General features: G+C 37.0%; 1 protein-coding gene across 1 annotated transcript in view; it reads right to left on the bottom strand.

Annotated features, from left to right (window-relative positions):
* The window catches only part of LOC143234421 (glutamate receptor ionotropic, kainate 2-like), a 31,498-nt gene extending 23,231 nt beyond the window's left edge, over positions 1-8,267 (bottom strand). The window contains exons 1-2 of the mRNA XM_076471785.1: positions 8,001-8,267; positions 1,048-1,247 (exon numbers count right to left, since the gene is read on the bottom strand). Of these exons, the coding sequence (XP_076327900.1) occupies positions 1,048-1,247; positions 8,001-8,199 (399 nt within the window). The 5' untranslated portion in view covers positions 8,200-8,267. The remainder of the gene's footprint in view (positions 1-1,047; positions 1,248-8,000) is intronic.
* Between the last annotated feature and the right edge of the window lie 6,164 nt (positions 8,268-14,431).

Genomic DNA, 14,431 nt, shown 5'->3' with positions numbered 1-14,431 from the left:
TATAAACACCATTCACTTGATGGTCTGACTGTAGGAAGAACTATAAACACCATTCACTTTCTGGTGTGACTGTAGGAAGAACTATAAACATCATTCACTTGCTGGTGTGACTGTAGGAAGAATTATAAACACCATTCACTTGCTGGTCTGACTGTAGGAAAAACTATAAACACCATTCACTTGCTGGTCTGACTGTAGAAAGAACTATAAACAGCATTCACTTGCTGGTCTGACTGTAGGAAGAACTATAAACACCATTCACTTGCTGGTCTGACTGTAGGAAGAACTATAAACACCATTCACTTGCTGGTCTGACTGTAGGAAGAACTAGAAACACCATTCACTTGCTGGTGTGACTGTAGGAAGAACTAGAAACACCATTTACTTGCTGGTGTGACTGTAGGAAGAACTAGATGCTAAGTAAAATGTTATACAACGGACTATTTGTACTGTGTATTCATCCATGGTATCGATACCCGATATTTAGTGTTATAAGCCCTCAGATTTGTCCCCTCATAGCTTTTTCCAATCTGATGTGGATCTGTTATTTTTAGTATACATAAATACTTTCGTTTTTAGGCAGAACGTTCGTATCGAAGAACGGAAAATAGTCCGTTGACAAACTTCGTGACACTTGTAGAGAAAGTGTGAAGGACGTTTCGAAAGGTCTGACAGTGTTTCTTTACAAGTGCTGTTCTGATAATTTCCGCTTACTTTGTCCATGTGCGTTTTATTTTCCAGAAAGTATTTCTTAACGAACGATCATTGTGAATGTTACATAAAAAATAACCTTGAATCACGTAAGAACAAGAATAGAAAACTCGGAAAAAATATAAAAAGTTAATTATTTTTTTAAGTTCTAGGTTACGTTGTGGTTACGTGATGAACTGTTTACCAAAATGAAATTACTTTTACTCCAGATAATCTAATTTTGAAACTGTCGTTGACTTAACAAACCTAACAATTCTCATGCAAGCTGTACAAAGAAAAATCCATGCTTTACGTACATCAATATACAATTAGTCAACATATTTTCTCCACACTTACTGTTTTCAGAATAATGTCCGTGATTGGCTTATTACAGATCACAACAAAAACAGTTTTACTCTTTAGTACTAAAGTACGAAATGCCTGACGTAAGAACCGTTCCACTATAATCTCGTCCCCAGTAACTTTTCTCACGATAACCCTTGTGTTAGTTAGAGAATTGCTCAAAGTCATTTCTATTCGAGCCATCTTGACTGCATCTGGAGAAAATAAAAGAAAATGATTTAACACGATTTAAGACTTTTTATTTTATTAGGTTGAGGAATAATTCGTGACCGTTTTTAAATAATTTCATTCAAGCATTACATGCAAGACTATACAATACTTCAATGCATGAACACATTACACCCAAAACATTTATTATGATACTTTATTTCATGTAATACCTAGGTATATAGTATGCATTGTTTTAAACGAAATTGCAAGAAATTAAATGCAAAAAGCAGATGGTGTCGAAAATGCTCGATTTTGTCCACTTGACATTCCATTTAATGAGCTGAAAATGAAAGCAAAAATTAAAGACATATGAAAATCAAACACACCATCTATAAGAGCAAAAATTTATCTACCAAATGACATGAAATATTTTGCGAAAGCGTTTCATTTATGAATATATTTTTTTAACTTGAAAAAACGCTCACGAATTATTCCTCAACCCAATATATTCATCTGGCGCAAACAAACTCTCCACATTAATGTCAGTAGGTCTGTTAAGATTAAACAAATAAAGTTTAATAATGAAAAATTTTGTTTTTCAAAATATGCACTGAGCCAGATAGGAGCCACAGAAACAGTCATCCCATGTTACATCCACGTTACTTGTCTGCACCAAACAGCCAGCGAAAATCCACGAAAATCTAAAAAAACAGCACATGAAATAAACCAAGAACGAAGCAAAGAGGAAAACGAATTCTTGATCATTCCTGGTTTTAAACCTAAATACTTACTGTGACTGATCGATTGATTAACGATTGATTTTCAAAATATAGTATTGGTAGACGTTTGGCGTTCAGCTGGCAAAAAATACGATATATGTGGTAATGGTAGAAGTCCTGGCTTACAGATGGCAAAAATACAATAAGGGATAGTGGCAGAAGTCCTGGCTTACAGATGGCAAAAATACAATAAGGGATAGTGGCAGAAATCCTGGCTTACATACGGTCCGACCCGGCATGGCTAGGTGGATTAAGACGTTCGACTCGTAACCTAGGGGTCGCGGGTTCGAATTTCCGACGCATCAAACATGCTCGCCCTTTTAGTCGTGGGGCATTATAATTTTACGGTCAATCCCACTATTCGTTGGTAAAAGAGTAGCCCAAGAATTGGCGGTGGGTGGTGATGACTAGTTGCCTTCCCTATGGTCTTACGCTGCAAAATTAGGGATGACTAGTACAGATAGCCCTCAAGTAGCTTTGCGCGAAATTCAAAACAAACATACATACAGTCAAAATACAATATATGTGGTAGTGGTAGAAGTCCCGGCTTACAAGGGCTATCTTAACTGGCCATTTCTGAGTGTGATCAGAGAACCTACATACAACTGGTCAATAGCGTTCACCACCAACTCATGGGCTACTCTAACCGAATAGTTGTATATGACTGTCACTATTATAACTCACTCACAGACCCAGAGTGTCAAGTGTGATGTTTGTTGTTGCAACGAGACAGAAACAGATCCGCAATCCATCACGTTAACGACCGTTTCATAACATATGAACTGTAGAGATCTGTTGAAGTAAGTGTATTCACCGAGATTCATGTTTTTCGTCACATGATTCACTTGGAACTCGTTCTTCCATTACTGCTCATGTTCAGTATGATTGTCGCATTTCTTCACAATACGATGACAGGTGTATTAAACAAACATCGTTACAAACTTTCTCAGACCACACACATGGACTAGCTTGCCTCCATTGTAGATAGATGCTGACTTCTAAGACATTATATGAGTTGATCAAAAACAAAGAAGCCTATATAATTTGTATCGGAGGACACGTTGTAGAACGTGATTGGTGTATTCCTAGTTTGTATGCTAAAGACGACTGGTATGGGTGATAACACTTTGAAAATAAAGTACAAGACGACGTTTCGATTTTTTTAGGGTCATCTTCAGGTTAAGAAACGTGTTTTCGTCATGATCAATTAATCCCAATTTTTGTGATGACCTTTCCAAAAACAAATGTTGATCACGTGGACTGACGAAACCTTTCTACCTTCTTTTTTTTTTTTTTAAGTATAACGGTTCCTTCTTTAACATGTTGTATCCTTTGGCTCCCCATCACTTAGAAACCTCATAACCTGAAACTTCAAAAATCTGTGACATAAAACTTCATTAATGCTGTGGTTGCTCTTCTAAAAATTGGAGTTTTAGAGTGATCCGAAAATATAGGTGCTCTCCAGATTTCCCTAGCGTTGCAGCACAAGCTACTGTGTAAACAAACGCAACTCGTTCAGAAAGGGCGTCATTTATATTCTGTGTTTCTTTGGAAAACAAGTAAAAAGTCCATCCTCTTGTTATACATTACAAGGAAAGAAATTATTGTAGAAAAATCATTTATATTCTGAATCTGTTTGCAGCTCATTCAAATAATCGGAACAAATATACAATTTTTGACGCAAGTAAAACGTTGATAACAAACAAACACGGAAACTGTATCCTGACACTACCAGCAAAACGTCGATAACAAACAAACACGGAAACTGTATCCTGACACTACCAGCATAACGTTGGTAACAAACAAACACGGAAACTGTATCCTGACACTACGAGCAAAACGTTGGTAACAAACAAACACGGAAACTGTATCCTGACACTACCTGTATCCTGACACTACCAGCAAAACGTTGATAACAAACAAACACGGAAACTGTATCCTGACACTACCAGCAAAACGTTGATAACAAACAAACACGGAAACTGTATCCTGACACTACCAGCAAAACGTTGATAACAAACAAACACGGAAACTGTATCCTGACACTACCAGCAAAACGTTGATAACAAACAAACACGGAAACTGTATCCTGACACTACCAGCAAAACGTTGATAACAAACAAACACGGAAACTGTATCCTGACACTACCAGCAAAACGTTGATAACAAACAAACACGGAAACTGTATCCTGACACTACCAGCAAAACGTTGATAACAAACAAACACGGAAACTGTATCCTGACACTAACAGCAAAACGTTGATAACAAACAAACACGGAAACTGTATCCTGACACTACCAGCAAAACGTTGATAACAAACAAACACGGAAACTGTATCCTGACACTAACAGCAAAACGTTGATAACAAACAAACACGGAAACTGTATCCTGACACTACCAGCAAAACGTCGGTAACAAACAAACACGGAAACTGTATCCTGACACTACCAGCAAAACGTCGGTAACAAACAAACACGGAAACTGTATCCTGACACTACCAGCAAAACGTTGGTAACAAACAAACACGGAAACTGTATCCTGACACTACCAGCAAAACGTTGATAACAAACAAACACGGAAACTGTATCCTGACACTACCAGCAAAACGTTGATAACAAACAAACACGGAAACTGTATCCCGACACTACCAGCAAAACGTTGGTAACAAACAAACACGGAAACTGTATCCTGACACTACCAGAAAAACGTCGGTAACAAACAAACACGGAAACTGTATCCTGTATCCTGACACTACCAGCAAAACGTTGATAACAAACAAACACGGAAACTGTATCCTGACACTACCAGCAAAACGTCGGTAACAAACAAACACGGAAACTGTATCCTGACACTAACAGCAAAACGTTGGTAACAAACAAACACGGAAACTGTATCCTGACACTACCAGCAAAACGTCGGTAACAAACAAACACGGAAACTGTATCCTGACACTAACAGCAAAACGTTGATAACAAACAAACACGGAAACTGTATCCTGACACTACCAGCAAAACGTTGATAACAAACAAACACGGAAACTGTATCCTGACACTACCAGCAAAACGTTGATAACAAACAAACACGGAAACTGTATCCTGACACTACCAGCAAAACGTTGGTAACAAACAAACACGGAAACTGTATCCTGACACTACCAGCAAAACGTTGATAACAAACAAACACGGAAACTGTATCCTGACACTACCAGCAAAACGTTGATAACAAACAAACACGGAAACTGTATCCTGACACTACCAGCAAAACGTCGGTAACAAACAAACACGGAAACTGTATCCTGACACTACCAGCAAAACGTTGGTAACAAACAAACACGGAAACTGTATCCTGACACTACCAGCAAAACGTCGGTAACAAACAAACACGGACACTACCAGCAAAACGTTGATAACAAACAAACAAACTGTATCCTGACACTACCAGCAAAACGTCGGTAACAAACAAACACGGAAACTGTATCCTGACACTACCAGCAAAACGTTGGTAACAAACAAACACGGAAACTGTATCCTGACACTACCAGCAAAACGTCGGTAACGTTGGTAACAAACAAACACGGAAACTGTATCCTGACACTACCAGCAAAACGTTGATAACAAACAAACACGGAAACTGTATCCTGACACTACGAGCAAAACGTTGGTAACAAACAAACACGGAAACTGTATCCTGACACTACCAGCAAAACGTTGATAACAAACAAACACGGTATCCTGAACTGTATCCTGACACTACCAGCAAAACGTCGGTAACAAACAAACACGGAAACTGTATCCTGACACTACCAGCAAAACGTTGATAACAAACAAACACGGAAACTGTATCCCTACCAGCAAAACTGACACTGTATCCTGACACTAGCAAAACGTCGGTAACAAACAAACACGGAAACTGTATCCTGACACTACCAGCAAAACGTCGGTAACAAACAAACACGGAAACTGTATCCTGACACTACCAGCAAAACGTTGGTAACAAACAAACACGGAAACTGTATCCTGACACTACCAGCAAAACGTTGGTAACAAACAAACACGGAAACTGTATCCTGACACTACCAGCAAAACGTTGATAACAAACAAACACGGAAACTGTATCCTGACACTACCAGCAAAACGTCGGTAACAAACAAACACGGAAACTGTATCCTGACACTACCAGCAAAACGTTGATAACAAACAAACACGGAAACTGTATCCTGACACTACCAGCAAAACGTTGATAACAAACAAACACGGAAACTGTATCCTGACACTACCAGCAAAACGTTGGTAACAAACAAACACGGAAACTGTATCCTGACACCACGAGCAAAACGTCGGTAACAAACAAACACGGAAACTGTATCCTGACACTACCAGCAAAACGTCGATAACAAACAAACACGGAAACTGTATCCTGACACTACCAGCAAAACGTTGATAACAAACAAACACGGAAACTGTATCCTGACACTACCAGCAAAACGTCGGTAACAAACAAACACGGAAACTGTATCCTGACACTACCAGCAAAACGTCGATAACAAACAAACACGGAAACTGTATCCTGACACTACCGGCAAAACGTCGGTATCAAACAAACACGGAAACTGTATCCTGACACTACGAGCAAAACGTTGATAACAAACAAACACGGAAACTGTATCCTGACACTACCAGCAAAACGTTGATAACAAACAAACACGGAAACTGTATCCTGACACTATCAGCAAAACGTCGGTATCAAACAAACACGGAAACTGTATCCTGACACTACGAGCAAAACGTTGATAACAAATTGTGTTTTTTTCTTTACAGTTTTTTGTAATCAATCCTATTCTTCCTAAATCTGGTCACAACTCACAAACTAGACTCTCTTTAAGCCGAATAACAAGGGACTATTTAGGATATGTGAGTTCCTGAGTCAAATAACACTGTGGGACGGTGGGGACCCTGCGCTCTATACAACTTATTACGCTGCGTGATTTTTGGGGTTGCATGTTCCAGCCACTCTCCTCAGAGCAGCAGTAAAATTTAAAAAAATTCTAAAATCTGTCAAATTTGTAGTTAAAAAAATTATTCATTTGTATATAAAAATCACGTAGTTTAATTATAAATAAAAGTCGTTCTTTGTCTGTAACATACATCAATATGTGGAGTTACAGATTTCAAAATTCACGTTTGTGAACATTTTGCGTCTTTATATTATTATTTAGTTAGGGTCAGTGCAAATGTCGTTTGATGTTAAAATATCCTGTTCTATTTCAAATAAATAAGTTTCTTATTTTTTAATTTAAATTTTGGCCTGGCACGGCCAGCTGCTTAGGGCGCTCAACTCCCAAACTGAGGGTCGCGGATTCGATTCCCCGTCACACTAAACATGCTCGCCCTTTCAGCAGTAGGGGCGTTATAATTTTAGATCAATCCACTATTCGTTGGTGAAAGGGTAGCCTAAAAGTGGGCGGTGAGTAGTGACGACTAGCTAGCTGCCTTCCTTCTTGTCTTACACTGCTTAATGAGGGATTGCTAACACAGATAACCCTCGTATAGCTTTGCGCGAAATTCAAACATAATAACAAAAACAATAATTTGTTTTTTTAATAGAAATTTACTTCCATTACACTTGCGGGACTCTATGGGTTGAGGCCTTGGGCCACGACCCAGTTACATTACGTCCCTAAATACAGCGCCACTGAATAAGTACGACAAAAATGTTTCCAAGTTAATGGAATACATTTGAACAGAATACAAAGATGATAGAGACGGCAAATACGTACATACAGCTCAAAATGCAGTGTTTAGTTTTTGTTAATCTTCTGTAAAAAGAAAAGAAAAGAAAAAATATTTCAAGACAATTAAAAATGTTTTAGTGATAAAATTATGTGGAATCCCAGAGGTATTCATATTACGTGATGACCCGGGGAGAAAAAACAACACACACACTAAAACAAGAAGTTAATATTTCTGTGTCTGATATGTCTGTTTTGTTGGTGAATCTTTTAATAATTAATTTCTTACCATAAAAAGAATCAGTAAGTACAACAATATGGACCCACGAACATTCTTTGCAAACTGAAATCACAGCATAACTTGCAAAAGCAACGACATCTCCGTAGAAGGCATGCGGAATTGCTGTTTGTAAGCGACAGGTGGCGGTAGATCCGAAACACATACTGAGCGGGAAAAGGCCTAGCTTCTTCGCCAGGTTTTGGTACATCCGTAAGGTAGACGGTTGTGCTATTAACACAACTGATGTTGGCTTCACTTTGATGAAAGTGCATATTTCTAGATGAAAAAAACAATATTTCAGTAATAACTAGTAAATCTTAGCAAATCAATAGAATATGATCTGCTATATAATTTTATTTGAAGAATATGAGTTTCTTTTTTACACTAACATTGACAAAAATATTCCGAAGCTTATACTTAAGCCTTACTCTTGATTATATATGATCTCCAAAAGCATGCAAAATAATTTCAAATCATTTATAAAATAATTATTGTTATTTTCAAAGTACCAAATGGAAAAAAAATGCTTTGAAACTAACAATATTTAAGGGTATATTTACATTCAATTATGTAAAACAGTCTTCAGTGAGGTATTTTGCACACACTTTTTTTAAAGTTTCTGAATCACTGTCGTAACGCCACCCATTGAAACATTGTGTGTGTAAGCTAAATTCTTCAGACTCTTGTTTAAGATAGGCCTATCTGCGATGCGTTAAGAGCATCGCTTTGACTTTTTTTTTTTTTTTTTAGAATTAGGAAGGAAAAGAGAAAGTAACAATCTAAAACTGATATTTAGATTAAATTACTTTGCTTGAAAATAGGTTGAAATTGGCTCAGTATGACCAGATGGTTAGGGCGCTTGACTCGCAATCTGTGGGTCGCGGGTTCGAGTTCCCGTCATACCAAATATGCTCGCCCTTTCAGCCGTGGAGGCATTATTATGTGACGATTAATCTCATCATTCTTTGATAAAAGAGTAGCCCAAGAATTGGCGATGGGTGGTGATGATTAGCTGCCTTTCCTCTATTCTTACACTGCTAAATTAAGGATAACTAGCGCAAATAGCCATCATGCAGCTTTACTCGAAATTAAAAAAAACAAAACAGGTTGAAATTATTTTGAGACTATGGTATCGACCATTATCCAAAGTTTTTTACTTATTTACTTTAAATGAATCATAATATAATAAAATATTCACAGGAATGACGATCTATTAGCGTTCATACTAATCATAAGAGATCAAAACGAGGAAATGATGTCATACATTTTATATTCTAAACTTTCATGCTAGAGAATCGTGCAAGGAACCGTTTTAAAATCTTTCCTTTAAAGCATGTTTTAAATTGTAGTGTTTAGAAAAGTATTATATTTATTCATTATGAGTAAAATCCCGAGCACGATAAACGAAAGCATAATGAATGTTTTGTGTCATTCTGTCATAATGTACAAGTCCGTTAAAATAAATTGCTGGCAACAACGGTTTCCTTTCGCCTTCTTTATCCATTACTTGTTTACAATTCCACTTCGTGCTTAACAATAGACATAATTACATAAATGCACTCACGTCTTGTAAGCTGTAAGTTTTATCGTAAAATAGATCAATTAGAACTCTAATTCTATAATATTGTTTGGAATAGTAATATATTAATTCCAGATTACAAAGACTTAAGGTTCGAATACTGCAGTTCGATTGGTACAAAATTCAACTGAAATTGCCTAGTGAATAGTATCCCAGAAAAAAACCACAAAAAGCACTGGTCTAGACAATAACCTGTGGTGTCATTCTAGGACTTTATGATTTAGTCATGAAAAGTAGCAAGTTAATAATAAACACAAACTGTTATGATAGAATAACATTAGGAGCATAATAAAGATATAGAATATGTATTTATTTAATAACTTATTTTCCCTGTAATAAGGATATCAATAGGGTTGGAAAAATTAACGAGAACGCTCCATATTTATTACTTCAGTTTCTGGGGTATCTAACAAAGAAATCCGTAATCATATAATAATCTGACTGTGAATTAATTTTTCCACGTCGTTTGGTCCGTTTGTATATTAACTGTTTGGTAGTTTATGTGACAATAAAATTGTCAAACCTTTTCTTATTGACCACCCTCCTCTCCTCAGTGGCTCAACGGTAGGGTAAAGGGTAATAACGCCAGAAACCGGGTTTTGATTACGTGGTGGGCACGGCACAGGTGTCTGGGTGTGTAGCTTTGCGCTTAACAACAAACAAACAAATTTTACTAGTCCTATATTAAAGAGCCTTCAGTAAATAGAAACATTATAACATCTCGTCTTTACACTTTGTTCGTTGTTTGCCACTGCCGATGAAGCTTTTCCCTAATACCAAAACTCATCATGGGAAAGCTGTGCACAGAAACTCGGTCGAAACTTGTGCACAGAAACTCGTTCGAAACTTTATTTCTATCAGTTTTTACTTTAATTCAATATCATAGCGTATAGCGTTCACTGACTAAGATTGCGCTATTGATCGACGCAACTTTAAATTAGATAAAGCTGATAATAATTTTGTAGAAATATTTCTTTACTGGCACTATTGTACGGATTTCCAATAAGAAGAAACATAACAAAGTATCGATCGCACACTGGGTACGCCTCATGCTTCTGCCAACGAAATCTTCTGCTAAATATTAGAGTTCATCAGATCTTCTGGGATCCATAATATATCATTTACTTGAAGAAGTGCAAGGAAATGTTATTGTCCTGAGTGGCACATTAGATTTGTAACCTTTTGGTTCACCGTATAATTTCTGGATTTATTATATGTTGCATCCCGCAAAGACCAACACGTCTCCTGCGTAATTCTGATCCTGTATTTATTACTTCCTAAATTGTCCAAATGAAGATTCGCGGAATTCAGATGTTCTTTTGTTTACTCTAGATGAGGAACAATATTTACCATTCAATTCTTCTCCAAGATGAATTAAAATATGACTCTAGATGGAGTAGATAAGACTTTTATAATACTTAAACAGACTATAACTTTGGCATGACTGATGACCATTCCTGTGTTAAATCACTATTTGATCACACTCCATAAGGAAAGTTTCATCTTGCTTTATATTTTTAGGTTTTCTAGAGCCTTTGATGTACACCGGAATATTAACAGCAAAGAATTAGTACATGGCATCTGGACGAACCGTCAAGAAAATCATGACCAGTATTACAAGAGAAAGGTGTTCAAATCAAATGTTCATATCTATTTGACTTTAGAGCATGCAAACAGTAATGTTGCAAGACCAAGTAGAGATTTCAGAGAACACCAGTCACTATGGCATATTGACAACTAGATCCCACATGCAATAATTCTCTAAAAGTTACAGTAGGAAATAAAGTTGAAAAATATCACCTGTTTATGTTGTACATGAGATTTAGCTGCAGCCGATGGTAAGTTGGAGTGCTATATAACTAAATAAAACTGTTTAAAACTGCCACATAATGTTCTCCAGATACCATTATCATTATCCTTATTTCACTTCAGAAGTATTAATAATTTTACAGAGCACCAACAATGTTTATAAACAAAATTACCATGAACACCAAGCAAACTTGGAATAATCTACAGATGTACACATGGGGAATAAACCTCTGGTTTCATTTGAATCTGTAAAAAAGCAACCCAGACAAATGTAGAAAGTGAGCAGAATGTAAAGCAGAAAAACATATGCCACCATCTATTTGAAGACCATGGTGCAAGGTCAGTTATCACTATGGCTACAAATGATTCCTACATCACAGATAGCGAGAGAGTTGACTGGTCATTTGTCGTCTCATGGAGCAACAACCGATGCCAGGTGGAAAACGATATAGTTTTCTATAGGAAACACACGAATGGAGCTTGAAACCGTGAAGTAACTTATTTTTTAAAATTATTTAACCGAAATCAGGCAATGCTACCAACATAATATTTGCAATTGACTCGCAACTAATAAATACTGCATACAACTCAGAATAGTTGGTGTTTCAAATGAATGGAAAGAACAAAGCAACTGTGTGGTACGACAATCACCTAGATGTATGTACCTCACCAGGAAGGGTTAAAGGTGAAATAAATCTCACAAGACCCAATTATAAAACTCAGCACAGTTCTGCTGAAAGACAAATACCTCTGCACTAGTTAGTCAAAAACAGCATCCACATAAGAGTTTCGTCAACATCCAGAGGTCATGAGAGTGCCGGAAAACAAGGCATAAAAAGTCGTAACTAAGAAAGACAAACGATGGGAAACAAGTATAACACTATACAGCCATAACAAGTATAACAGTATACAGCCATAACAAGTATAACAGTATACAGACATAATAAGTATAACAGTATACAGCCATAATAAGTATAACAGTATACAGCCATAACAAGTATAACAGTATACAGCCATAATAAGTATAACAGTATACAGCCATAACAAGTATAACAGTATACAGTATAACAGTATACAGCCATAATAAGTATAACAGTATACAGCCATAACAAGTATAACAGTAAGCCATAATAAAGTATAACAGTATACAACATAACAAGTATAACAGTATACAGCCATAACAAATTATAACAGTATATACAGTATACAGCCATAACAAGTATAACCATAGCCATAACAAGTATAACAGTATACAGCCATAACAAGTATAACAGTATACAGCCATAACAAGTATAACAGTATACAGCCATAACAAGTATAACAGTATACAGCCATAATAAGTATAACAGTATACAGCCATAATAAGATTTGTAGAGTAATGTTTGAACTCCTAACGGTCTCCACGTGATTGGTCGATAAAACTCCTGAAACTGTCACCTATCACTCAACTCAATCCAAAATCTGACATGATATTCAAAATTGAGATAAGGTGTACATATTCATAGATTTGGTTTGTTTTGAATTTCGTGCAAAGCTACACGACGGCTATCTGCGCTTGCCGTCCCTAATTTAGCAGTGTAAGACTTGGTGGTAGGCAGCTAATCGTCACCACTCACTACCAACTCTTGGGCTACTCTTTTACCAATGAATAGTGGTATTGACCATCACATAACGCCCACATAGCTGAAAGGGCGAGCATGTTTGGTGTGACGTGAATTCGAGCCCGCGAACCTCGGATTACGAGTCGAGTGCCGTAACCACCTGGCCATGCCGAGCCTATATTCATAAACAATCAGAGGTAATCAACTGTCGTAAGATTATATAGGCTTCATAAACCAGGTGGTAGTATAAGATAACAGTATATTCGTATAACGTATCCACACAGATGATGTAGTGACATAAAACACACGAGACGTCTCACCCAGCTAACTACAAAGATGTTTGTAACTGTCTCTACACTGCTAATTAATTCTGTAACAGCCCTATAATCATAAATTCAATCAGCCCATAAAAGTCAACCCTCCCCGTGCTAACTTCAAATTCATAATCCTCCTGTGGGGCAAAGGAGGATTGGTCAGTTTTCGAGCACCCATAATGATTAATTATTTCTATATTTAAATAATGAACGTTCATCAAAATACTTGTCACTTAGTTAGTTGGTCTCTCCACACATAATGCACTAACGTGACATGTAAGAGACATTAACCAGTTAATTAAAAAAGATGAATAAGTGACCTACTTTCATACAAACAATGGTATCGCAGGCCACTTTCTATGACGATCGAACCCCGAGTCTATATTAGGTATACTTTGATGTATTACTTTACATTTATGCTTTAATTACTTATATTATAAGTTAATTATTGTCCACACTCGTGCATTAATATACAGGGTGGCCCGTAAGTCCCTACCCATCCATATGTTATTATGTTATATTCAATTACACATGTATTATGAATTTGTTTCGTTTTTTTCAGAGAAATATGGTCGATGTAAATCAATTTATACTTGAAGAGCGTATTGTGACATGGCGTCGCGTAATAATATGCAGCGAGAATGAGGGACAGCACACAGATACACTGGATACATAAGATATATGGATGGGTAGGAACTTACGGGCCACCCTGTAGAATAATAAGTCTATAAACTAATCACACAACATATTTAAAAAAACAAAACACATCGTGGAAGTCGTGTCTTTGCGACACAAAATAATATTGATAAATATTTGGATATATGCATGTACATCTGTAGCATGCGTTTATTGGTGTGTCTCAATTATCTTGTAGACAATAAAGTGGTTGACCCGGTATGGCCAAGTCTGTTAAGGCGTTTCACTCGTAATCCGAGGTTCCCGGGTTCGAATCCTAGTCGCACCAAACATGCTCGCCCTTTCAGCCGTTGGGGCGTTATAATGTGACGCTCAATCCCACTATTCGTTGGTAAAAGAGTAGCCCAAGAGGTGGCGGTGGGTGTGATGACTAGCTGCCTTCCCTCTAGTCTTACACTGCTAAATTAGGGACGACTAGTGCAGATAGTCCTCGAGTTGCTT

This window comes from Tachypleus tridentatus, chromosome 12 (genome assembly GCF_004210375.1).
Source record: "Tachypleus tridentatus isolate NWPU-2018 chromosome 12, ASM421037v1, whole genome shotgun sequence".
NCBI classification, from domain to species: domain Eukaryota; kingdom Metazoa; phylum Arthropoda; class Merostomata; order Xiphosura; family Limulidae; genus Tachypleus; species Tachypleus tridentatus.
This window is presented reverse-complemented; position numbering and strand designations above follow the sequence as displayed.